Source organism: Macrobrachium rosenbergii, chromosome 41 (genome assembly GCF_040412425.1).
Source record: "Macrobrachium rosenbergii isolate ZJJX-2024 chromosome 41, ASM4041242v1, whole genome shotgun sequence".
NCBI lineage: Eukaryota > Metazoa > Arthropoda > Malacostraca > Decapoda > Palaemonidae > Macrobrachium > Macrobrachium rosenbergii.
In genome coordinates this window covers 42,410,079-42,437,578 of record NC_089781.1, presented here as the reverse complement: position 1 = coordinate 42,437,578, position 27,500 = coordinate 42,410,079, and the positions used below count along the sequence as shown (strand labels likewise).

The 27,500-nt window shown below is 36.8% G+C and overlaps 1 protein-coding gene across 15 annotated transcripts in view; it reads right to left on the bottom strand.

Annotated features, from left to right (window-relative positions):
* The window catches only part of LOC136826829 (uncharacterized), a 1,026,023-nt gene that overhangs the window by 140,679 nt on the left and 857,844 nt on the right, over positions 1-27,500 (bottom strand). For all 15 annotated transcript variants that reach the window (XM_067084297.1, XM_067084294.1, XM_067084301.1 and 12 more), the window contains 2 exons: positions 4,825-7,195; positions 2,200-2,419 (listed from right to left, as the gene is read on the bottom strand). In XM_067084297.1, coding sequence (XP_066940398.1) covers positions 2,200-2,419; positions 4,825-7,195 — 2,591 coding nt within the window. The remainder of the gene's footprint in view (positions 1-2,199; positions 2,420-4,824; positions 7,196-27,500) is intronic.

Genomic DNA, 27,500 nt, shown 5'->3' with positions numbered 1-27,500 from the left:
AATACCATGTGTGTACATACACATGTACATGTATGTACGTAATACTGATACGTATGGCCAAATGGCCCAGCATCACTGCCCAGCTTATAATAGTATATGTATCTCTGCTGTGCATGTGTTGTGTACTGTACAGCACACAGTATTTTATTTTTGTTATTATTATTATTACAGGCAGTCCCCGGTTTATGACGGGGGTTCCGTTCCTACTCCGCATCGTAAGCCGAAAATCGTCATAAGCCGAAAAATTGTCGAAAATCGTCAAAAATCCTAAGAAAACCTTACTTTTAATGCTTTGGGTGTATTGAAAACGATGTAAACTGATTTTTATTGAATTTTTCACACAAAAAAATCCAAATTTTGATTATTCTGCATTTTGGAGCCATATTTCTTCCATCGGATCGGCATTGTAAGTGTCATGACCCTGGGACATGTGTCGTAAACCAGGAAATAATTTCTGATCAATATATTTGAAAAGTGTCGTAACCTCAGAACATCGTAAGCTGGACCCGTTGTAACCCAGTGACTGCCTGTATTATGTATTGTATTATTATTTAATCTTATTTTATTTAATATTACTTATTGCTATTTAATTTGATTACAACTACTGTATATATAATTTTCATTAATGTGCATTATTATTTTCTGTTATTACAGTGCTAATGATATTATTAATACTTTTTGAAAATTAGTACCTGTACGTATATAACTGCAAAAATTCCCAGATTAGCGAGTATCCGTAAAAGAAAAAATCTGCAAATGGGTGTTTTCCTGCGAATAATTTATAGATAGGTTCCACAGAAAATTCCACGAATTGCTGAGTCTGCGAATCTGGGGGCCGACTGTGTGTATATATATGTATGTATGTGTGTGTATATATATGTGTGTGTGTGTTTGTGAGTGTGTCTAGATGTATGGATTGACAGATAAGCTGACATTATGTATCTAACCCATGTTACATTTACTAAACAGCTACATTTGTATGATAATTAAAGAAGAAATGATTCAGTATATACAGTTGGGTCTGAAATTTATGCAAATACTTGTTGTATGCCTTTAAAAATACTGAAACTTTATCCAGTTCTCAAGTTTCTCTTCTATCAAACAAATAGAATGCAAGTTTGGATGAACCCCTTGTGCTAAAAACTTATACTTCATTTGCCTGCTTCATACACCACACAGGTGGCTCATATATCCACTGTGTAATTCACCTCTACCCTGCACACCGTCTCACACTCACTGGCTATTCAGGCTCTTACTTATACAAACATTTCTTTCATATATTACTTTTGCATTGTCTATTAGGCAACTTCTGGCCTTTACCTACTCCTCTGCCCTGAAACTTTCAAATCATACACTCTTTCCATCACAAACTATCATCCCTTATAATGAGTCCACCTCAATGCATATTTTTCGCCACATGACCCACCCATCTCAAAGCAATTTGATTCATCCTCTCACCTATGCTACCCTTTGTACCTCTATGCATCTCTAAATTTCTTCTTGAGCCAAGTGTATGACAAACAATGAATCTTAACAGCTCCAAAATTTTTATTTAACAACCATACTTTATATTCAAAAAGGAGAATTGGCCCAACACTCCCTTTATACATTCCTACCTTGTCTTCCATGGGCAATCGAAGTCTGTTCCCAATCTTTTGCACAAACCTGCTACCTTCCTTGTTACACCTATTCTGTGCCTCACCTCTCCTCCATTTGTTATTTTCACTTCCGAATATCTAACAGACCAACAGGTTTCATCCATTCAACATCAATACTAACATTCATTCTTTCATTTTCCTGGCTTCAGTTTATCATCATAATGTTTTGATTCCCATTTACTTTCAACTTCCTTCTCTTTAAAAAGATTCACTCTCTCTAGTCTGCAGTTTCTCTTCAGTATATCCAGTCACTGCTGTATAATATACAAGCATCATCCATTATATACTCCATTCATGACCCACTTCTAGCATCCCTCCATGGCGTCATAATTCACTTTTGTCTCACACCAACTCTTACACTAAACCAGTCACTTTCCCATTCACATTTTCAGACACACTTTGCTTCCATCACAAAAAACCTTTAATCTCCCTCAGAAATTTTTAGTATCTTCTATATTAGACACCCTTGACACATCTACATTGCCACCCTATCGACTCTACCATGAGATTTTAAATGAATAAAATTGCAATTACACCTTACTTGTGCAAAAAAGGCTGCCTTTTGTGAAACGGAAGAAGGTACATCATATGAACTGGTATGGGCTGTTCCCTCCAGGTTCTGAGATATCATGGCACTGTTGTAGGCTTCAGCTACAACTGGACGGTCCAAAAATGCTTCGTTGATTGCCTCAACACCATCATCACCTGGTGGTGTATCTGGTGTCAAGCCAAAGGCACTGCTGCTATTTCTTCGACTTTCTCTGGAAAGTTAGAGTAGTATTAGATAAGGAAAGCAATGTTTTGATTCTGTTAGAATCCACTACAATTAAAATTTCCATGTTAAGTGAATTTCAATAAAAATTCCCGATACAGCTCCTATAAACACTTTAAACCTATTCTAACAGATTTTTGCCTGGAAAGACGTTAGGCATGTCGTCCCTCTTAAGCTTTGTGACGGGTTGTTCATTTTCTAATCAATGAAAAATACTTCTGATGCAGCTTCATTAACCCTTTCAAATAGACAACATTCTTGATAACCGAGCTATGAAGTCATTAACTTGACGAAGTGCACTTAAACAGAGAATATTCAACTCCTGAGACAAATGTACACTGTTTTTTATGTGTTCTTATGTTGTCAGAAATTCGTAAAAGGTAATACTAAAGTCAAGAATAAGAATTCAGAAATATTATGAACATATCTAAATTACGGTCAGTCACATGATAATTCAAAAAGTACTGGTTCTCACTCTGGTGGTGCTGCGATATTCCTACATATTCGGCTTTTTCTACTGCAACTAATACTCGTTAAATGATCTCACAGACAAATCCAGTACCGCAAAATGCCAATGTAACATTTGATAGACGGCATAAAGTAGGCATTATAAACTGGTACTAAGATTTACTCTTGAAAAACGTTTTAAGTACAAGATAAAAACATGATTGTGCTGAGTCCTAAGTTAATCTGTGACCACTTCAGTTACTTCGCTGCTTCATTGTGTTCTTTCTTGGAAATCTAGTTTTGGATAATTTTTAACTACAGGAAGTTTTCGGTCAAGAAAAAGTAAAATTTTGACCCTTTTCCTCCTTGGGTAATTTAAAGATATTTGGAGACCATCCTAAAGAAAAAAAACGTGTGACCATTTCAGCCAGAAACCAAAAGCAAGCACAAAACCCTGTAATTGCCTTCCTTCGATTATCAAGTAGGATCTAGGTTGGTTATGGAGAAGAACGAAATGTTTCAGCTCTGCCTAAAGCTTTTAAATTCATGAGCATGATGACCAATTTTGGTTGATGAACTTCAATAGAGAATCTAAACAAATTAGGCATCCTGGAGCTCCGGTACCTTAAAATTGCTCTCGCAATATGATCAATGTCATAAAGACGATACAAATTCTTACAATGAGCGCATTTCTAGACGGCACATGAAAAAGCTTGAAATTACATTTACACTCCCAACACTCTGCTTTTCTTCATTTGCCAAATTATAATTAAATCAAGCAGCAACTCAACTGAACAGTAGTAGATGACTTTTGTTTTCGTCCTGGAACGAACTGCCGTCCTGGTAATGCTACGTCAAGTGTTTTCGAAAGTGATTAGCCAGTCATTCAAGGGAGAAACTGCACAGAGGTTACATGACTATAGAGCTATCATATGCAGTATTATGATAGTTTAGCCACAATGAGGAACTATCTGCGTAAATACGCAAGTCATGTTAACAACTTCATAAAAATTAAACCCATGCTATTACAGTACCGAGTACAACTGCCATCACGAAGTTAGGAACAAATTTTCTGTTATTAAACTATATTATTAGTAACACAGGTATCCCTCTAGCAGAACGGCGCAAAATACAAGTATTCCTGTAGCAGAACACAGTGCAAAAGGAAATAATATATTTCTGAAAAAGAAAATGTTTATGATGTAGTCATTCCACATTAGACCACATACAAAGAAATACCGAGGGACTAGTTATATGAAGTACGAAAAACTGGATGCCTTTATAATTGGGTATTTATTAAATATAATATGGTAAACTTTGACATATTTACAGCTAGCATAATTCTGTAGGTTGTAAAGAACACGTACGCGATGAAAAACGACTTTAAGTCAATTATACCACATGGCATTATCTTGATACTGACATCCTCTGAATGAGACAAATATTTTCTTTTCGCTTTTGAAATCTGCTTTCTTATATGAACATATCGTAGTATTCCAACATTGTAGTTTACTGTTGGGAATTTGATTTTGTGTAGTAACCAACCACTCAATGTGCAATAAGTAATGTGGCTGGAACATAATAATAAAATATCATTTAAAGTTTCATTAAATTCTAAACATAAACATTTATGAATACACCAAAGGTAAACTGATTAATGATACACATCCTGGATAATGTCATCAAAAATTATTATCCATAAAAATTATAACACTAATACAATGCTAGAGGGGAAACTTTAATCTGAATATGTAACAACTAATCTACGGCTGAACTATTCAATTTTACTGGTCATGGAATTCATAAATAATATAGTTCACCTTCTTTCAGCTCTCACCACAGTAATCTATTAATCTTCTCAATAATGCTACCTAGTTGTCTTTTCAGCATAGAGATTATGTATAATTAAAAACGAATTAAATCATTACTTTGTAATGTTTTTAATACCTGTCCTTGTCACTGAGGGGGGACGGCATAACCTTGGGCCTTGCGCCCGGGTTTCTTGTTGGAGTAGGTGACCGTTGTTGAGCTGAAGATGAAGTAGAGGGAACTGGTTCCTGACAGGCTGCTTCCATTCCCGCAACTCTCTCTGCTACACTAAGAGGTCTCTCACCAGAACGGCCTGAGGACTCTCTTCTTGTTAAAGCAACGAGAGATGGACTAACAGGCCTCGCAGGTGTTTCTTCTCCATTGCTACTGTCATTACCTTCCATCCCATTAGACCTACGAGACCTTAGTATGGCACCAAGTTCATTGTCCATCTGGTCAAAACGACCAGGGGAATGAGACCCCCGTTTCTTTAAAATACCATGAGATGGAGCAGCAGAGAGTGCAGGAGGTGAGTGTCCACGCATGCGAATTGCTGCTTCAGGTGCAGAATCACTTCTCACTCTTACACTAGGCGTATCACCATCCACATCTTCTCCATCAGACATATGCAATCGAAGACGAACACCATCAGTTGTCTCGCGCCTTTTTAAAATAGGTCGTAACTCTCCCTCACCTTCACTTTCACAACGGGGAGACCTTTTCAGAATGGGATTTGGAGATAAAAGACCTTCAGCAATATCAAGGTCTTCCCTACTTCTTCCACCTTTCAAAATTGACCTTGGCCTGTCATCAAGTTCATCATCTGTTGAGGATTTTTTCTTAAGTATGGGCCTTGGCTCAAAATGGTCTAACTCTTCAACACTACTTTTCTTCTTTAAAATTGGCTTTGGATCTCCATCATAAATATCAATACTTGAATTCCTTGAGCTGGTCTTGCGCTTAAGAATACTGTGAGGTTCAGGCGTTATGGGACGATCAGGAACCACATCTTCTCTTGATGAACGTCTTTTTAATATTGACTGTGGATCAGGAGAATTTGTGCGAGGAGCATCCTCATCCAATGAACAACGCCGTGACCCTCGTTTTCCACCACCATGACTTGGACTTCTCACTGAATATGAATCAGGGGAGCCCTCGTCCTCATCCTCATATCCAGTATGCTGTAAACCATGAACAACTTCTTCTGGCGGAGGACTAACACCATCATCTGCTTGAAAAGCCGGAATCGGGGGCCCTGAAGTTCTAGCGGAGGCAACTGTAGCACCTTTTTCCCTTTCTGGTTCATCTGCATCCTTACTTATTTCTTTTTCCAAAGCCATCCGCTTACTTTCTTTACCATGCCCTTCAGAGCCCCCGACCCCGTTTTTCTGACCACTATCAGAAACAATACCCTTCATAGCTGATGGAGTTTGTAGTGTACTAACAGGAGTACCAGTTAATGAAAGGTCACGATGACAAAGGCGAGGACTGGAATCCTTTTTGCTGTTAGCATTTACAGTAAGATACTGTTCACACTCATGGACCATATTTTCAGCACTGTCTTCAGGTGGAACATTTTTTGGCATAGGTGGAAGCATTTCATCTTTCAAGTTGTCAGCCCGTTCTAATGTGTCTCTTGCCTGGGCAGTTAAGGCTTCCAAATGACAACTCATTGCTTCTTCTGGCATACTGCCAGCTGCAGAATCTGTATTCAGAGAAGGAGATGAGGCACATACTTCCAAATCAGAATTTCCAGGCATTGCTGGGTCAAGAGACTTCCCACAGAAACTAGATTCAGCTTTAAGGTTCATATCAGATTTGGACAATCGATCCCCTTTCTTAGGCTTTGGTTGGATTTCTCTGAAAAATTCTGGTTTTGCTTCGTCACGTTTTTCTCTTCGAGCTGCCATAAAACAAGTACCTGTATCAGGAGGCTTCCGAAGAGAGGAACGAAAAGCAGCAGGCCTCACACCTTCAGGTGCAGGTGGTGGCTTTTCAAGAACTACAGAGGACGGCCGTGAACTTGGAGGGGTATTAACTACACCTGGTGACGATAGTGATGTACTTTCTTTTGGTCGTAATACATCGGGAATCTCAGGTTTCCGCAAAGGAGCCAATTTTGGAGGTACTTTACGCAAAGTGTCATCTGTTTCAGAGCGATCACTGCGTTCCCCTAATCCTGAGCTTGCACGTCTTGACTCCTGAGAGTGGCTCTGTGAGGAGCGTGAACGTACATCGAGAGTGGATGGTGCAGATTGTGTGCCTTGTGTAGTAGCAGGCTGTATTGGCTGGAAAGTATGAGGTGGTTGTGCTGGCTGGGGAGGCTGGTGCGAGCGTGTGGGTGACGGCGGTGATGTATACGTGGGAGGGCTGGCAGGGGGCGTGAGTCGCGACACAACATGGCGCACTACCTCAGGGGTCTTTAGTGGCTCAGATGACCCCACGGAAGAAAAATTTCCCCCTACAGGAGATACAGGAGCTCGACGTCGCCGTCGCCTTGGTGTGTCCTCTGTAGAAAAATCAGAAGGAATATGATTAACAAATTAAATATGTTACACTTTAATCTGGCTAGATTTTGAAACATAACAAACTGCCTATGATACTGCAATCCTATCTACATAATCAATTACTTCAAGTGAAAAATATTGGTGCCCCAAAATATTAATCAATTGCTTCAAGTGAAAAATATTGGTGTCCCAAAATATATTAAAATATATTTCAGAGTAGTTCTCTGTCAACAGCAACACATTAGGTATTTACAGCAAATACAATATAGAATAATCTATGTGCTCCATGTCTTTCCTAATGCTTTAATCACAAAAAGTTATGGATTCTCTGATCATAGTAATTGAAAACTGAAATAACATAGTCGTCAATCAATCAAAGTAAACTGAATGACGTACTTTTAATGAAAAAGAACCTGAACTACACATGCAATTCTCAACATCAATGCTGCATCATTTGACGAAACTGCACAAGACCCAGTGTAAAAGCATTCTCAAGCAATGAGTATGAATTTGGAAAATCTCCTTGAAACTTTAGTTGAAATGAGATGCAAATAATCCTTCAATCACAATATCTACGAAAATCAAAAGACATATAATCAGAACACATGATCCACCTTCCAATGCTAGGAAAACTGTCTACATATAAAAAAAAAAAAACTCAAAAACCTCATATCAGCAAACAAATATATTTCCTTCCAAACTATAAACTGTATCCCAATCTTTCTTTGTCAGAAATGCCAAACTAACTGGTTTATAAAAATCTATGGGAAAATTACTTTACCTACGTTATGTAAATTAATACAAATTCAAATACGCATAAGACAGGATGAAGTGGTATGCCTTTGTTGATAATGATAGAGAATTAAGTACTTGGCAGTCTGTTCATTTTGGGGAGGGGCAATAGTAATCTCATCCCAAGGAACTAGCTACAAAGGTGATGCCTTCTTGAACCAAAACTGTAAGCAGTATATATGTATATGTCTTCTTCTTCTTTTAACGTGCTTTTTTTTCCCGTTTTTGTATGGGGTAAGCACGATGCCTTCTTTTGAAGGACTTTTGATTTGGCTTTGGGGTAGACCGTAGTCTCGATCGGCTGCCCTGCCTGACATCGCTTAGACCCCAGTAGCGTATGTTACATGTATCATACCAGACCCAACGCCCTTTCTCCCAGCAGCGAGAAGTTGTTGCGCAGGTAGGTTGAGAGTTCGAGACGTGTGAGATGTTTGTTATGTTTTTAGAAGATGTTGTAGTGGCTTTGTTTTTGTGTGTATTTAGTCTGTAACACCCACTTGCTTTTAAGAAACCTATCCGTTGATTACATACATAATCCCGGGTGTCTACACGGATAGCAAAGTGTCCGCCTCTGTGATCAGTCGGCTGTGATTTGAACCCATGCCACAGACCTCTACTGAAGTCCGAAGCTGCTGCTGTAACCAACTGTGCCATCGAGGCTCCTATATATGTGTGTGTATATATATATATATATATATATATATATATATATATATATATATATATATATATTACTACCATCTCCTATGCGCCATTATTTCTTCTGCAAATGGAGCTCCCATAATTTTAGTTATAGTATCATCAAGTCTACTCTATCTTGCCATTTGACTCCTACCAAAATCTTTTAGACAGCTTTATAGTCAAACCGTGATTGTGTGTATCGCAATACAATTTGTACTAGACTTATATATAATCTTACTCTTTTATGCAATGTCAGTCTATTTGATTTCTAAATCTCTTTCAGCCTGCCTATCATTTGATTTGCTCTTTTAGTCTTCACAAAATTCCATCTTATGAGAAGGTGCACTAAAAATTTGAAAGATTCAACCTCATTAATATTTTTGTCCATCTAATATTATTTAATTCCTTTGTGAATGCTGTCCTATTTAATTCCATTTTCCTTATATTTATTTGGAGTCCCATCCTTATAGACAAATGATACCTTCCTCAAAGTAAGTTTTATAAATCTTGTGGGTTTTGATGATTAAAACAGTATTATCTTCATATTCTAGGCCTGTCAAGTCTCCATCGTTACTTTTTTCATTATAAAATCCCTTGTAGCACCACACTATTTACAGAAAACTCACTTGACAAGACCCTATCAACATCAAGTTTGCATGGATAATACTGGCCCGTGAATGCTGTCACATGCCTTCTATTAACTACCAAACCCATCAGAAGGATATTTTTAAATTCTTTACATTTCTGCATAATGCCTGTATACAAATAATTGCAGCTCCTGCCTTATTCGTCTTACTTTTTCGTTAATTTCTTTCTCAAGCCTATAAAGTATAGGGACACTAAAATTTTCATCACAAGCAACATAGGCTAAGTGCAACGCCTCTTTCGTTACCACATTCACTCAGGTCACCTTACTTTGGTACCTTTGATATGAATTCCATTCCCAATCATTAGGTTTCATTTCCTCATTCTCTTTTCTGCAAAGTAGTCTAGTCAGTATGCAAGGCGTCACTTCAGTTTCAACTAAAATCATCTCCGCAGTGATTCCATCATAAACCGGTGTCTTCCATTTCCACCTTCAACACTATGAATTCATTTACTTGTACAATCAGGTCCTCTTCAGCTTGCATATAAGAATTTCTTGTAGCATTTCCTTTCATGTTTGGAGCCCATGCTTTTATTTTTGTAGACATGATTAATTGTAAAAAAATCATGGAGTCTCAAAAAATTTTCTGACTTTTTAGTGCATTTTAATAAAATCGTGTTTAAAAGTTTTTTTATATTTTTCATTTTATACGTTTTAGTTTTGACAGAAACTGTAACTGATTTATGATTGTAACTAACAAAAGTTTAACGTGATAGCCTGTCGAGTCAAAGAAAAATCCGAATATTTTCATAAAAATCCTGATATAATGGGAGGGGTCACTAGAGGTCACTGCTAATCTACTGATCATGTAAGGTTGTATTGTCACCGAGACTGAGTAATCATGCAAAATTTTAAGTCCATCGGACGAAGGGTACAAGTCGAAAATTGAGTTACAAGATTTGACCCAAACAGATGGACAGACGCAGAAGTCAAGTTAAATAAACGCATGTTTTATATATATATATATATATATATATATATTGTGTGTGTGTGTGCATCTACAGCTACATATAACTTTTTTTGATAAGGGTGGCCGTGGCAGAAAAACAGACTGATTGCAGCCACGTTCATACCTGAGCTGCGGATTATCCACACTGCTAAACACTTTTAACATTTAGAGCTTTATTGACCTACACAGAAAGGTCATCATTAGCAGTTCACAGAATGTCCTCAACACAATGCACCTCAATAGTAAGGGCTTTCATTCCCAATATCTATTCTTCTACATCTATCAAACACATTCTAGGTCTTCCTTTACTCTTTATCCTATCGCCTATAAACTCTACACATTTCAACAACCTGTAATTTTCATACCTTCAAACATAACCTATGCTAACCTTTTTACCATCTCTCTGTACTTGCACATTGTATACCCTTTCAATTCATCTTACACCACATACTAAAAAACAATTATTCTAAACAGCTTCAATCTCGTCTCTTTCATTAGCAGTTACCATACTTCACTTCTGTTCTTTTCTAGACCATCTGCACATACCGTGCTATATTCACCACTTAAACTATTCTGTAACTCACCTCATCTCTATCATGACTGATTAATTACATTTACTTCCAGATACCTAAACCAGTCGACCACTTCCATTCATCCATCCTCCTAATTAACATTCACTGTTCCATCTTTCTGGCTTTCATCTTGCTGGTATTTCATTCGCTTTCTCCTGTTACGTGCACTTTCTAACTCCTTAGTTTTTGCAGTTTCTCTTCTCTGTTTCCAATAAGTACTAGTTTCATCAGCAAACGTCAGTCATTTTCCTACACCCTTTCTGACTCAGTTTTTGGGGCGAGTTTTTGGGAAATTATGAATCTGTGGAGAGTATGAAAGAATGATTACACTAGGTGATTTAAATGCAAATAAATAAGAATATAGTGTCTGTGGGAAACGTACTTGGGAAGGGGCTTAACTTTTGACAATGCACGACTTCAAAAAAACATTCATTAGCATACTTGGGAAATTAAAAATTGTAAAGGAGAATCTGGAAGAGCTAGCTGATGAAGTAATAGTGGTTGGAGATATATCTGATTATTATTTAGTTGCGTAGGTATATGGAGCAGTTAATGTTGACGAAATATTATTGACAGAGGATTTGTCGAAGACTTGGCACATGAAATATGAATGTGGCTGTACTGCTATGTTGTTTTATCACTGGAGCCAATCTTTTAAGAGGAAATGGCCTTTAATGTTGAATTTACACACATACACAAACACACATATATATGTGTGTGTGTGTGTACGTGAATTCAATATTAAAAACCATTCCCTCTTAAAAGATTGGCGCCAGAGAAAAACCAACACAGCAGCACTGCCACATTCATATTTCATGTGCCAAATCTTCTGACAAAGCCTCTGTCAATAATACATAGATATATATATATATATATATATATATATATATATATATATATATATATATATATATATATATACAGTATATATATATGTATGTATATATACAATATATATATATATATATATATATACATTCATACATATATATATATATATATATATATATATATATATATATATATATATATACAGTATATATATATGTATGTATATATACAATATATATATATATATATATATATATATATATATATATATATATTGTATATATACATACATACATACATACATACATATATATATATATATATATATATATATATATATATATATATGTATGTATTATTGACAGAGGCTTTGTCGAAGATTTGGCACATGAAATATGAATGTGGCAGTGCTGCTGTGTTGGTTTTCTCTGGCGCCAATCTTTTAAGAGGAATGGTTTTAATATTGAATTCACGTACACACACACACATATATATGTGTGTTTGCGTATGTGTGTAAATTCAACATTAAAAGCCATTTCCTCAAAAAGATTGGCTCCAGTGATAAAACAACATAGTAGTACAGCCACATTCATATTTCATGTGCCAAGTCTTCGACAAATCCTCTGTCAATAATATTTCGTCAACATTAACTGCTCCATATACCTACGCAACTAAATAATAATCAGATATATCTCCAACCACTATTACTTCATCAGCTAGCTCTTCCAGATTCTCCTTTACAATTTTTCATTTCCCACGTATGCTAATGAATGTTTTTTTGAAGTCGTGCATTGTCAAAAGTTAAGCCCCTTCCCAAGTACATTTCCCACAGACACTATATTCTTATTTATTTGCATTTAAATCACCTAGTGTAATCATTCTTTCATATTCTCCACAGATTCATAATTTCCCAAAAACTCGCCCCAAAAACTGAGTCAGAAAGGGTGTGGGAAAATGACTGATGTTTGCTGATGAAACTAGTACTTCTTGGAAACAGAGAAGAGAAACTGCAAAAACTAAGGAGTTAGTTTTGTATATAATATATATATATATATATATATATATATATATATATATATATATATATATATATATATATATATATATATATATATTTATATATAAAACACTGTGTTGCATGTGATCATCTACACTAGCCTCCCATAATATTCTGGATATGCTTTTACTGAAAACTTGAAACCCAAATAGGAGATGAATTTAGAGACTTAATTACCATAAGATTCGAACCCACAATCACTATCAGAAAGAGGCCACACTATGCCACTGCACTACCAATAAGGATAAAAATTAGCTTGGCTCATGCATAAACATACAGGTGTAATTCAAACACATTTTCCTATAACTATTATAAACCCATCCTCAGCATGGTAAAATAATCTACATTTGAAACTAGAGAAGTTGAAAGTTCATAATGTCCATTACAATATATACTTCTGGTGAATGCTATCACTAGACTCAAAACATTCTAACATAAGAAGTAAATGGCATCATTAAGCTCTCGTGGTTACGACAGGCCTACTTTAGTTCGATTAAATTCTATCAAAGTTCGACAGACATGTGTATATATAAGCTTTAATAAATTCTGCATCATGGTAGTGCAGTGAGTAGTGATTAAGAACTATAAAAAAGGCTCTTATATTTGTCAGTATATAAAAAAAGGAAAGAAAACTTCTGACTGCTATTAACTCACTTTGGTAAAGTTGACCTAGTTTAAAGCAACGAAATTATATCACGAATAAAGGATTTCATACCGAATTTAAACACTGAAACTATACGGGCTATAAAGACTCGCTACGTACAGACTTTTCATAACTAAGGTTTAAGGTGAATATCAAGCGTAGATGAAAATACAAACATCCCAGCGAGGAGGTATCATGAGTAAATGACGAATCTATAAACAATCAATTTACACGCAAATAAACACAGCCTTGAGGTCGATCATCGAGCTTCTCAGCCGTTCACACAGCAATTCAATATCATTTCCCGGGATGCTATGGAAGGCTTCATCGATAACAATCACAGAATATTTTTGCGGTCGTAAGTATCAATGCGTTCATTAAATCTGAAAAAAAAACTATACAACATGAGAGTCCGACATAGAAGATTAGTTGCAGCATCAGTAAATAAATAAATAAACGTGCCTTTCCTTTATCGTAGCAAAAATGGGTGCAATAAGCAACGCTTGCGCCTTGATACAACATATGCTAAGGGGAGCTATAGGCTATGTTTTGTGGCGCTACGGCTCGCCCACGCCCAAAGTTGTCTCGGCACGCCTACTACCCACGCCAGTAACCAAGGTCTCTTCCACTACTTCTCGAAACGACAACGAATGAATACCTTCATGAATGCTGCCTACGTACGTGTTCCTCGTCAACACAAACTTTCACCTTCACTTTAGAGAAACCCACATATCGGTCAAGAAATCGTCCTTCACAGACAATATTCCAAAAAAAGTCCCGTTCAAGAACATCAGAAAATAAAAAATTAAGAAACACAAGAAAAGAGGGACCACTAAATCTGATCTGGAAGGACGGAGAAGAGCTGCTGCTTACAAGAAAGACATCACGGATGCTAAAACGGACGAAACATAACTAGCTGGCACAAATTTCAGGGGATCGTGAACTCGACAACCTTCAAAAAATAGTTTTCATTCCAGTGGATAAATAACATTTTCATACCACCGAAAAACGACTGGACACAATACTTACATTATGTCAAGATATCGAAAATCTTTACAAAACTATATATATGTATGTGTGTATATATATATATATATATATATATATATATATATATATATATATATATATATATATATATATATATATATATACATATGTATGTATATATATGTATATATATAAATATAATTTATATATATAACATATATATATGTATATAATATATATATATATATATATATATATATATATATATATATATATATATATATATATATATATATATATATATATTCATACATGTTGAGAGAGAGAATGTCCGACTCCGGTTATCGATTACTATAGAGAATAATAAGATGGAAAAATAACAAATCGTATTAATAAAATACAGTCCGTGAATGAGAGCAAAACTTTTTTTCCTGAAATGATGCCACATCAACAGGGATAATTGCCTTCTCCCAATGTGTCATACAAACTACAGAAAAACAAAGTACTACTTAAGACAGAGGAGATATTCCATCCTGTCAACAGATGCAGTTACTCTTCACGTGGATTCTGTTGCATCAGTGCGAAGAGAAAAGTTCTTTCTTCACACGGAATAATGCCGCTTTCATTTTACAAGGAATGTGTTGCTACAGAAAGAAGTGCTTGTTCTTCACATAGTATCTCCGGTAAATATGGAAGAAAACCTTTTTCTTTTCTAGCGAAATGTGATGAACAACAAAAAATAGTCCTATTACTAAGAAGAATGTATATTTTTATCGGGAAAGCTGACGCCCTCGCTTCGCAATGTGAGTTGCCATTCAGCTTGAAGGAATGCGCCCTTTCTTTCTCTCCGAGTACTGTGTCCAGTCAAAAGGAAAGTGAGCGCATCTTCATCACTAACAGCAAGTGAGGAAGCATTTTGTCTTGGAACAGATGGCAGGTTATCATGGGGAAAGGGGTAAGAGAGAGAGAGGTAAAATAATTGTGCAAAACACTCTATAAAGTAATAAGTATTTGAAATTCATAGCTTGGAAAATTAAACTCAGCAAAAACATACAAAAAAGAATTGATTAAGAAAGTAAGTGCATCCCGTTGGTAAGAAAGAAATCATTTTCTATGTAAGCCCTGTTATTGTCGGCATAAATCTCTCCCCTCACTCTTCTTCAGGGATGCGTCCGTCGGTGGGGAAGAACAAGTCCTTCTTTCCCTAATTCTAAACACACACACATTATTATTATTTATATATACATATATATGTGTGTATATATATTATAATTACATATATATATACACATACATACATATATATATATATATGTGTGTGTGTGTGTGTGTGTGGATTCTTGTAACTTAAACATGCGTGACTCTTTATATTTACAAGCAAGCCAGAATTCGAACCAGTGTCTGGTTTAGATCGAACTATAGACAGCGACTTCGACCACCCGGCTATCAAAGGAGATAAAAGTTGATATAGACTGCTGCACATATGCCTGTCGAATTACATATCTCTATTTGCATCTTTTACTACGAAAACTATATTCTAATAATATATATATATATATATATATATATATATATATATATATATATATATACACATATATAGAGGGTAATATATATATATATATATATATATATATATATATATATATATATATATATATATATATATATATATATGTTGTGAGGGCAATCGTTTCCCAATTGTTCCCTTGGTGGGTTGCTGCCTCCTTTCCTGTAAGTTGTTTTTCTTTGTGGAAAGAGTTGTCGTTTGTATCGGTGACTTTGACAGCGTCAGTCAGGTCCAGGGCAGCAGAAAGTCAGGTTCTTTGGAGCAGAGAATAGGTATCTTGGCAGCAGAGCAGCAGGGAGTCCTTTGGATGGGCGACAGGTGCTGCCTACCTGTTGTCTTCGGGGGAGGTGGAGGACCTCTTCGTCTGTTAGTGTGATGTCTTCCCTGATGGCAGCATGAGGATGTTTCGATGGCTCAACCGTTGTTGGTCATCGGTGTGAAGATTTGTTCCTTCGGCAGCAAATGGCTGTCTCGATGACTCGATCCAGGTTATCTGCTTTGTGGATGTGTTCCTGTTCCACAGCCAGTGGCTGTCTCGATGCCTCGACCGTGTTCGTCCGTTTGTCTGCATCCTCGTTGACGGTGGTGACCGTCTCGACTACTCTTGGAGTTTGTCTGTTTTTGTGGTGTGCTGCTTGGGTGGTATTTATTTTACTGCTCTTGATGTATTTATTATGCTGCTTGATTTTGTATTTATGCTGTAACATTTACTTTACTGCTCATGTATTATTTATTATGCTGACTGTTTTTTTTTATCCTGCTAGTATATTATTTATAGCATTATGCTGTCTGTGAATTGTTTATTGATTATTGAAGATTTAATTACATGAGTTTTATGTTGCTGCCTGTTATTTGTAATGTTTATTTAATTGGTCATTTTAAGTGTTTCCTCTCCTGGGCCTGACTCACTTGTATATAATGTAAATTAGTATGTACAATAAATTAATCTTAAAGCTGTATTTTGTGGTTTTGTTCTGGTCCTTTGCTTGTCAACTTTCGTCAGTCATTCCAGCCCAATTGCTTGTTTTTGTTTTGAACCTGCTGGTCTCTGAAACATTTGACCATTGTACACACACACACACACACACACACACACACACACACACACACACACACACACACACATATATATATATATATATATATATATATATATATATATATATATATATATATATATAAATTGGTTAAGAACTAATGTGATCTATGATTTCAAAACAACAATTTCTTGTACCTTTTAACACATTCAAGGATTAAGCTACGAAGGAAATGATAAAGTTGCAGCTTCGCTGTTTCATTTAGTATCCTCTGACAACACAGTTTCATCTATCAATTTACGTCTATCATCGTGATTATTGAGATAACTATGAATTAATGGTTGAAAAGCTATCATCACAAGATAAAAAATATAGCAGTATAGCGACAAACTTCTTTTCCCTAGCTTTGAGGATAAAAAAGTAAAGGAAACTTAGGAAGTAAATTATCATTTAATACGAATCACCCATGAGAAAGGTGTGACTCAAATAGGAGAAAGAATATATATATATATATATATATATATATATATATATATATATATATATATATATAAAGATGCCATTTTGAAGTGAATGGACATTGTGTTTAGGGTTTCAATCAGCTATAGAGCATTCGGCTATATTACATAATTGCATGGAGCTATTGTATTTACGCAAACAAACGCACAATATATATATATATATATATATATATATATATATATATATATATATATATATATATATATATACACATACATACACACACATATATATACATACATATATATATATATATATATATATATATATATACACACAGTATATATGCATTGTGGGTGTGCATTCATTTCATGCCCATACATTAAAACAAATATATGGTGCATATAAACATGTAATTTTGTATAACTTGATATGACATATTTCACAATAAGCATGTCTATCACAGTATCCCAAGCAACAGACGGTATAAGCAGGAAGATGAAGAAGTCCTTATGGACAGATCAACAGTATTGAGAGAACATCACTCATCGAGCGAAGCAGCACGAAAAAGAGCAAAGGTGACAAGTCCTCAACAAAATCCTTCGGAAGCTCCCTTTCCCAGTCGCAATACAAGCTCACTTCCCGCCCCTTTTCTGGATGAAGTAGACGAGTCTGATGTCTTTATGGCACAGAATTCGCCCAAACACATGGATTCCTGTCAAGGCTACAAGAGAAACGCACGCAATATATACAGGAAAAATATAAACGTTCCAGTTAAATAGCTTCGTTTCCCCAGCGATAACCTTTGACAAGACCAGCGACATTACAAAGAGAGAAAAATCAAGACCACCAGAGTGTGCCTTGTTCATGGATATGAACGTATACTGGGATATGTACACACAATACGCGAGTGAATATAATGAAGCAATATGCAAATATATAATAAAGAGTTATGGGCAGAGTGACTTTTTATGCAATGCCAACACATATCTTAACGTGGGATTAGCGAGCGCATTTCTTACTTTTGAATGTATGAAGATATGGAAGATTCAGAAAGTCATTGACAGTGGTTTCGGCAGCTGAAGAAAATAGGAAAGACCTGCTGCCAGGTGCCGAACACATTTTGCTGAAGAAACCCGCAGGAGATCAATTATCGAGTAGAAAAATCGTGCATGCTCTGTACTCAAATATAGCACACACACACACACACACACACGCACATCATACACAAACTTAAGCATAAACGCAGAAAAAATGGTTATATGCATGATACAATTTACGTTGTTAGTGCCCTAATGATTCTACATACATTCAAACCACATCCCACAGCACAACTCAGCAAGCCAGGATCCTTTTCATCAATAAAGTAAGTCAGACTTTCCACAGAAATGTATATTGTACATTGTTGGAAAACTTACTTTGCCACAGATCTGACGTCTACTCCTTCGAGTTCTGTGCAAAATAATCCACTTGCGCTATCATTCACTGCAATGTCCAGAAAACTGATCACCACCCGAATCTTTTTCCTTTTTACCACAGCACCAACAGGCATCGAGATCTGGTAGCAATTCCAGCAATATAAGACAACGTCGGACAAATACTGCAGTAGAAAATCCTTTCAAGAAGCATCTGAAGACGACTTCAGGTATATTCACAGCTCCACAGAGTCAGTCCTAATTTCATTTTTAGCTTGAAACCTGCCTCGTCTGTCAAGTCATTCAAACTCTTACATCTGGTTCTGAAAATGTGTTCTTTTAGTTTTCTGTAAAAGAAAACTATTAAGATGGCTATTTGTATGCCCATCCGCACTTTTTCTGAGGCTAGAGGGCTGCAAATTGGTAAGTTGATCATCCACCCTCCAATCATCAAACATACCAAATTGCAGCCCTCTAGTCTCAGTAAGTAAGTATAGCTTAGTTTTACCAGACCACTGAGCTGATTAACAGCTCTCCTAGGGCTGGCCCGAAGGATTACACTTATTTTACGTGGCTAAGAACCAATTGGTTACTTAGCAACGGGACCTACAGCTTATTGTGGAATCCGAACCACATTATAGCGAGAAATGAATTTCTATCACCAGAAATAAATTCCTCTAACTCTTCATCAGCCGGCGGCGGGAATCGAACTCCGGCCCATCGAATGACGGTCTGAAGCTCAACCAACTCGGCCAACAAAGGGCTCTCTAGTCTCAGTAGTCTGGATTTTATTTAAGGTTACAGTTAGCCAACATCGTGTGTCTGGTACCGCTAAAGGTGCCAACAACACATGCCACCACCGGGCCGTGGAGGAAAGTTTCATGGGCCGCGGCTGAGAGTTTCATGGGCCGTAGCTGAGAGTTTCATACTTTCTTGAGCAGACTGAATCAAAGCCAAATAGTCTGATCAACAAACACCGTACAGTATACGGTACTGTATATTCGCTCTTCTCTAGACTCGTTCACTCTGCATCGCATCGCTCTCGGCCGCCAACCACCAGACCACCCCAGCTGCAGCCTCCACTGCACTGCATGAGCAACAAACACCTTCCAGGGGCAAGACAAAATTGTGTGTGTGTGTGTGTATGTAGATATTATTCCATTGTGTTGCTAAAATGACTATTTTGCGAAATGATAAATTAAAAATATACACCTGGGTATATTAGATATGAGAAAAACGTACATATATATATATATATATATATATATATATATATATATATATATATATATATATATATATATATATATATATATATATATATATGTGTGTGTTGCAAAATGCATACAATATGAACCTGATTAAACTATTTGTCTATGTGAGCGACCATCAAAGTCTGCTTACCTTAAAGCGATCACCTACTTTGCCAAAAACATGGAGTATTTGTTATGGTTTAAATGACTACAGAAATATAATTTGGAATTTCAGGTATGTCTCTAACTCTTCCACCGCATAGATCACACCTGACAAATCCCAAGGCAAAAATATCGGGTGGTGCAAAGTCCGTTAACAGACTGCCATAACTGAATTCCTCCTCGGCCACTCCCACCCAAGGGAAAGCGCATGTGGATTGATCCCTAACAACTTCTCCAACTGGGCATTCCAATGTGCATTCCACTGTCCTACTTTCCAACTTTTTATATATTAACCCTATTTCTAACATAACAGTCAATCTGGAAATATCTGTACAAATCATGCACTCACATTATAATACATACATACTGTATAGTATACATATATATATATATATATATATATATATATATATATATATATATATATATATATATATATATATATATATATATATATATATATATATGTGTGTGTGTGTGTGTGTGTGTGTGTGTGTGTGTGTGTGTGTTTCTTAGTTTGTAAAGAAATTAATGATATCTCCCCAGATCGCAAGCAATTCGTCAATATGTCATCCACGCACCTCACCCAGACCATATCTTAAGCATACACGGGATTTATTAATACTGATTCAAATTTCGATCTCTGTACGCATTCCCCAAGAGACCAACTGCTTTCTCATAAAAGTACTGTCTAAAATTCACTCCTAAATCTTCAGCGTCTTTTCTCTCTCTCTCTCTCTCTCTCTCTCTCTCTCTCTCTCTCTCTCTCTCTCTCTTTTAATTTTTCATGAAAACTTGATTCATCATTTGGTACACCTGTACACGATCTCCTCTGACCTTCCGTCCAGCAAACGTCCCTCACAAAATGTTTCTTTGCGCAAGGCGCTCATTTCATGCCAAAGCAGACACTGCTTTTACCCCTTCCAAGGCACCTACCGTACAGTAAGCCCATACACACACAGACATCCTTCTGACAAGGTGTTCGTAGACTTGCATACTGAATTTCCCCATACCATCCTCCCACTTCGGTATCATTAAGCATAACCAGCTTTTCGTCCACGTTCTCCCAACACGCGATGCTCATTTATTTGGCATTACACTCGCTTCCCTCGACTGTGGTAAATCCCCCTTTCTAAACCTTTCGTTGCTGGGGCTTCAACCAGTTCATGATCCAGCCTTCCTTATTCTCATCATTATTTCCATCATCTTACTCTTTCCTCTACTCCGCTCCAGTACATAATCCGACAAATTCTTTCCCTCGGCATTTTCTCTTTCTCAAGCATAATTATGAATATTCTCCTCTGGAAGTCACGTATTCTCAACAATCAAGTGCCTCTTACATTACATTTCCAGACGACTTTCTCCATTCTCACTCACTCTAAACCCACACCCCTTCAACGTGTGAGTATGTGTGTGTATATGTAGGTATGTATGTATGTATATGTATATATATATATATATATATATATATATATATATATATATATACATACATACAGTATATATATACAGAACATATAATATACATATATATATATATATATATATATATATATATATATATATATACATATATATATGTATATATATATATATATATATATATATATATATTCATACATGCACAAACATACACACACACATATACTGTATATTAGAATGCTCACGATATAAGTGACCAAAGGATAATGTGCACTATAAAATCCCATAGACTGCGTTTCGCAATGCAATCCCATTAGCGAAAAGAGTGTGCCTCCATTTGCGTGGGCCGTTCACCACCTGCTGCATGACATGAAACGAGAGATGGGGAATGGGTAAGGATAGCCCTGGCACATCAACATAATGGAAGACAGAATTCATACACCAATGTTATAGTTCATAAATAATTTCCTGACATTCCATAAGGACCGCTGTGAACAATGATAAGCGTTTATCACTATTCCCATGTTCAAACTCACACACACACACACACACACATATATATATATATTTGTTTTTCAGATAGAGCTTTAATAATAAGGGAAAGTGGTATATGCAGCCATACGATCAAGATTTCCAATTCTAAACGGTTCTTTTGACGAGAAGAAGCTCGGGAGAGTGGTGAGGGGGGGGGACTAAAAACAGCTCTAGATATTTTTCCTTTTGATTTTTGTGACACTCAGTTTCGTTATAACGACATAACAACAACACTGGAGCACTTGAACACCGAACGACTATATCTTTGGTTAACAGTTCTAAGCATTCTTATGGAATAAGACCAACGCTAACTTGCTTTTACAATCTGGTTACGTATTTTCTCATTGGTAATGTCGACAGAAATAGATATTAAGACATAAGCGATGTTAATAATAGCAATAATGCTGTTACAGTAACAAAGATTATCAACAATTTGTTTTCGGCATTTGACCGAAAAAAGCCGAATTGTTTCTGCTATTAACATTATTGAAGGTTATCTTGACCTTCAGACAATGGCGGAATTACTCAGAAAGATATTAGGATAATTACTGAAAACCAAATGTAAACTTTCCACCAGATCTTATTCGTTATGTTCTTAGTTTCCTTTTTTTTTTTTTTCTAAGTTCTGGTTTCAGTTTTCCAAGTTCAGATTTTCCAGTTTTCAGACTGACTATGGAAGCTGAGCATGCTCTGGAAAGTCCTCTGCATATAATTATATTTCAACAAGTTCTGCCGTACAACGATGGTGGTTTTCGCTCTTCATTACACTGCTCATCGCATGAGAAATCATTCTTCTTGTCACTATTCAACAAGACGGCACACTCATACCGAACAAGCAAAAAGGATTATTAACGTGCTAAGCAACTTTCTCATGAGCAAAACACTCTTGTGTAGGGTAAGGAACTGAACAGTAAGTAGCAACCAATCAGTCATCAAACATAAACAAGTCAATAAAAATATATACATAAATAAATATTTGAAGAGAGTAGTTAAGAAGTAGAGTTAATGTTGCACGGCACATACAGTAACACCAGAGCTTCAGCCGAGCAAACAAAGGCGCACCAACAAGCAAGGAAACTAGCGAGAGTTTCACGGCTTTGACGAAAAGGGAATAAAGGACCTCGGATGCTGGGCTACAGTAGAGTGGAAGAGGCACCGTAACACTTCACCTAAGTATGGCTGCTGCTGTTGACACTGCCAAATGACTAACAAGCGATCAATCTTGTGTAAGATGGCAAAACAGGATACCTTCCGACGGTGATCTAAATCATGACTCTTTTAGAATGAATTCCGATGACGAATTCTAACCAATCGCCCCAACTCGGGCGTCTTGTGGGATTCGTCAGTGTCCCACGCATAGTATGCTTCACAGATAGAAGAAGGCAGGGCACATTTAGTGAGAGCCTCCGATGGAATAACACGCTCGCTGAAAGGGGCTCTCGCGGTCAATGAAACTGGCTATTTGGAGGAAGGAGGAGGAAATCCGTTAATGGTTTTGGTTTTCTAAGCGTCGTAGCTACGATGACACAACTACTGAGGGAGACACCTAAAGCTAGTTGCCTTAGAATCAATGAGTGTCTAACAGAGAAACCTGTGATTCCTTTCCGAACAGTAAATCTATATGCTTCGTTGGCCAGTTCTTCTTTACCCTTGGGCGGCACTGCAATGACTCTATAACCTGAGATATTACAAAAGACTTGCAATACTTCTTTAGCTTCGCTATTCTAATGATGTACACAAAAACATCCACGCGAACGGAGGAAAATATTAAGTGAAACAGTGTTCAACAAACTGCATGCTAACGCTAGCCTTGAGAAACACGTGATTCCGCTGTCACAAAAAGTGTAATGCCTCATTCGCACACACTGCATATGTTGACAGCTGGTGTTTGGGAAAGCCTAACATCCCTTTCTTTCAGTGACGATTGCACCGTGTCTCTCGTCATTTGCAACAGCCGGGACACCTGAGAAGCTGCATATAGTTACCTTATGCGACGTAGTCGCAAAATGCTCGTTTTCAAACCCTCGACTATGCCCTAGCCTCTTTGTAATGGCGTTCTGCTGGATGATCAGGAATCGAACTTCCTGTCTCCGTCGTTGTTCTTTCATTTTCTCTTTCAAGTTTCAAATCCATCATCGAGTTGATGTGGCAGGACTGGGGCGGGCGGGCGGGCTTCTCTTCACCTTCCAAGGCGAGGGACTTCGACATGTCCAATTGTTTGCTTTCGGTTTTCAGGTCTCTCAAAGGGATTCGAATTTCACTTCTTTTAACCTTAATGTTTTATTATTGTCATAAATTCTTTTGCTCTCGATTTCTTTCTTTCTTCAACTGTATACAGTTATATTGACACTTCTGACATTCTTTTGATTATAAATAAATTAAACTTAGCTCTGAAATAAATTCTAATATCTTGACTTTTATCGATAAATGACGCTTCTGGATATAAGGTGAAAATCAGCTGGCGAACATGAATATCAAGTACCACAGTTCTGTAGGTGTGCCGTGTATAACTGCTATAGAACAGGAGTTCTGATATCATAGTAGCAAAAGCAAAGTGAATTTGACTGCCACGAAATCTAATGTAATTAGTTTAGTACTCTATTCTTGATTATATCTTCGAGAAAATGTGCCTGGTCCAATTCCTTAAGCCTTTGCTCATCGAGTCCAGCGCGCCACTCAATCTAAAATTCGGTCTATCCTCAGTCAAAGAAGCCCGCTCGTATTACTACAAATCGCTGTGCACTGAAATCTGTTCTGACAAATGTTTCTACCGGTGCTGAGGCCCATGTCTGTGTGTTTACGAGCATCTCTAATCACTGTATCATACACATGAATATCACATTAAAACAATATATTCCAATGATTAAGTTTAGGTCAGTGATTCACAATGAGAGGCATTTCAAGAAAAACAGACCAAGTTCATTATGTGGAGACAATTCTTCCCAGTTCAATATCAAAACTTTCCTGAAAGATGTACGGTGAAAGAAATTAATAAAAACTTGTCTACGTAATAGTAATCATTTCAAAATCAAACTAGGAAATTCTGCACCCTCATTTTTGGGGGCCTTAGTTAAGATCCGGCACATTCCATTTCAGACATGTATTCCATTCGTGTTAGGTATTACTGTACACCGAAACGCCTTTAAAATTGGTACCTTTCATCTAGACCAGTGGTTCTCAACCTGGGGGGCGCACCCCCAGGGGGTGTCAGCAATTCAAAGGGGAGGCGCGAGCCCTTGGGAAAAAAAAAAAAAATTCTCTAATTGTATTCGTTATTCCTTAACAAGAGTCGCTAAGAAGCAGTATCAAGTATCTCACTAATTCATTCCTAAAGAATAAAAACACCCTTCTCTTTTCTTTTTGTTTTATTTGCCTTTAAATCTGGGAGGAATGTTACTCATAGATGCAAGGGGGCGTGGAGGAAGGACCAACTCTTAGGGGGCGTGGTAATAAAAAGGTTAAGAACCACTGATCTAGAGCAACTTCTTACCAAAACTACAGATTGATAAAAAAAAAAATAAATAAATAAAAAATCTTGGACAGGACAAACGGCCGGGACGGAGAAACCCAAAAACGATGTCTGAGGTCACCTTACCCAAACTAAGGATATTTCATCCGTTTTGTTTTCAAAGTAATATCTTCCTAGACAAACAAATTATGCAGCATGATGTGTTCAAACGGTCGTAAAGTGAAAACTGCAAAAATTACTGGCTAACATCATTCCTTCTAATGTTCTCTAAGGTTGCAGGAAAGTTGTCAAGTGCTCTCTAAGTTGCTGAAAAAATTTATCTTAATGGCCAATAATAAGCTCTTGTACTTTAACATTCTAGATATATACTTACTTCCCGAAAGCTATCAAGCCTACAAGAAACAATGAGTTAATTGTTTCTAAAATCATCCACACTATTTGGTGTGCAGCCTTCGATGTGTTTAACACACAACTCTTATGAATAACTTTTGTAACCTGAGCAATGAAAGTTACACTTTTTTCTGTTGAGGATTTTGCAGCAATCAAAAACAGATAATTGTCGATGTTGTTTTTTTTCTCTAACTTTCCTGTCTTATGGTCCACAGGGACCATTTTCGATTGCAGTCTTTACAAGTGGCATCATTGTTGGTCTAGAAAATTAAGATTGTACAGAATGGAAATGATGGGCCTCTGGTTGCAGTTATTCATTCATTCACACTTGCCATATTAAACTGTGGCTACCCTTCAATATGCTCTCTGAACTCTACCAGCACTATAATTTTATTACTTAACTAACCTTGAATCATCGCCCTTCGGAACAGGTAGCAATGATTGAAGCCAGCACTCTCTGCAAGGTTTCTTATCACGATGTTTCTAAAAACATCTCATCTAATACAGTTAGAGAATTAGGTATTGTTCATGGGCTTCCTATACTTGCAGAGGCGCTGCTATTCATGCTATGGGTCAACACTTTGGTACTGCCATTTTTGGAATTTCTTTTCCTTTTTGGCTCTCAGCAGGCTGCCAGGGAGTTAATCGTTTAGACAAAATGTTATAAGTGGTGGTTTCCTTTTCCCAACCACGATAAATGTGAATTTGGTCATTACTGGATGATGCCTTGTTTGGCATTCTTCCATAAACTCAACAGGAAATTTACATGATCAACTTGGCACCTATTCGCCAGGAGGAAGCGCATACTACTTATGGCTGTCTCCCCCTTATGAGACGGGTTTCTTTCTCTTCGGTGTCAAGCTGTGAAACAGAGGCTAATTGATCACCATGGTCATATTGACAAGGGAGGCTACAATACTACATCAGAATCTCATACGGCAGTAACTTTTTTTTTTTTTTTCACACGTTGTTTTTAATGTTTATTCTTATCTTAACCAGACAATTGAACTAGACTGCAATTAGAGACCGCATATCTAAGCCACTTATCTTATCTATTAAAACTCTGTTTTGAGGTTCTACATGAATTCCATCCTTTGCAGTAAAGTTGTAGGACGAGAAATTGTGTAATGAATGGGGTGTGAGGTAGATGACTTTTGTCAGTGTTACGAGTAAATGTAAAAGATGTTTGGATGAGATACACAGTGAATTAAAGAACAGCAGAGGCAAGAGAGCCAATGGCTTGATAAAGGCTTGGATATGATGAGTGTCTATGGAAGCCAGTGTCAGCATATATGACGGGAATGTTGAGCCAACATAAAAGGAATGTTGAGCTAACTCTACTGGGGAAGTGGAATGCAAATGGCGAACGCAAATAAAAATAAAGGTGAAAACTGTTACACTGATACGTTCGCGAGGCTTAGTGGAGAAGATG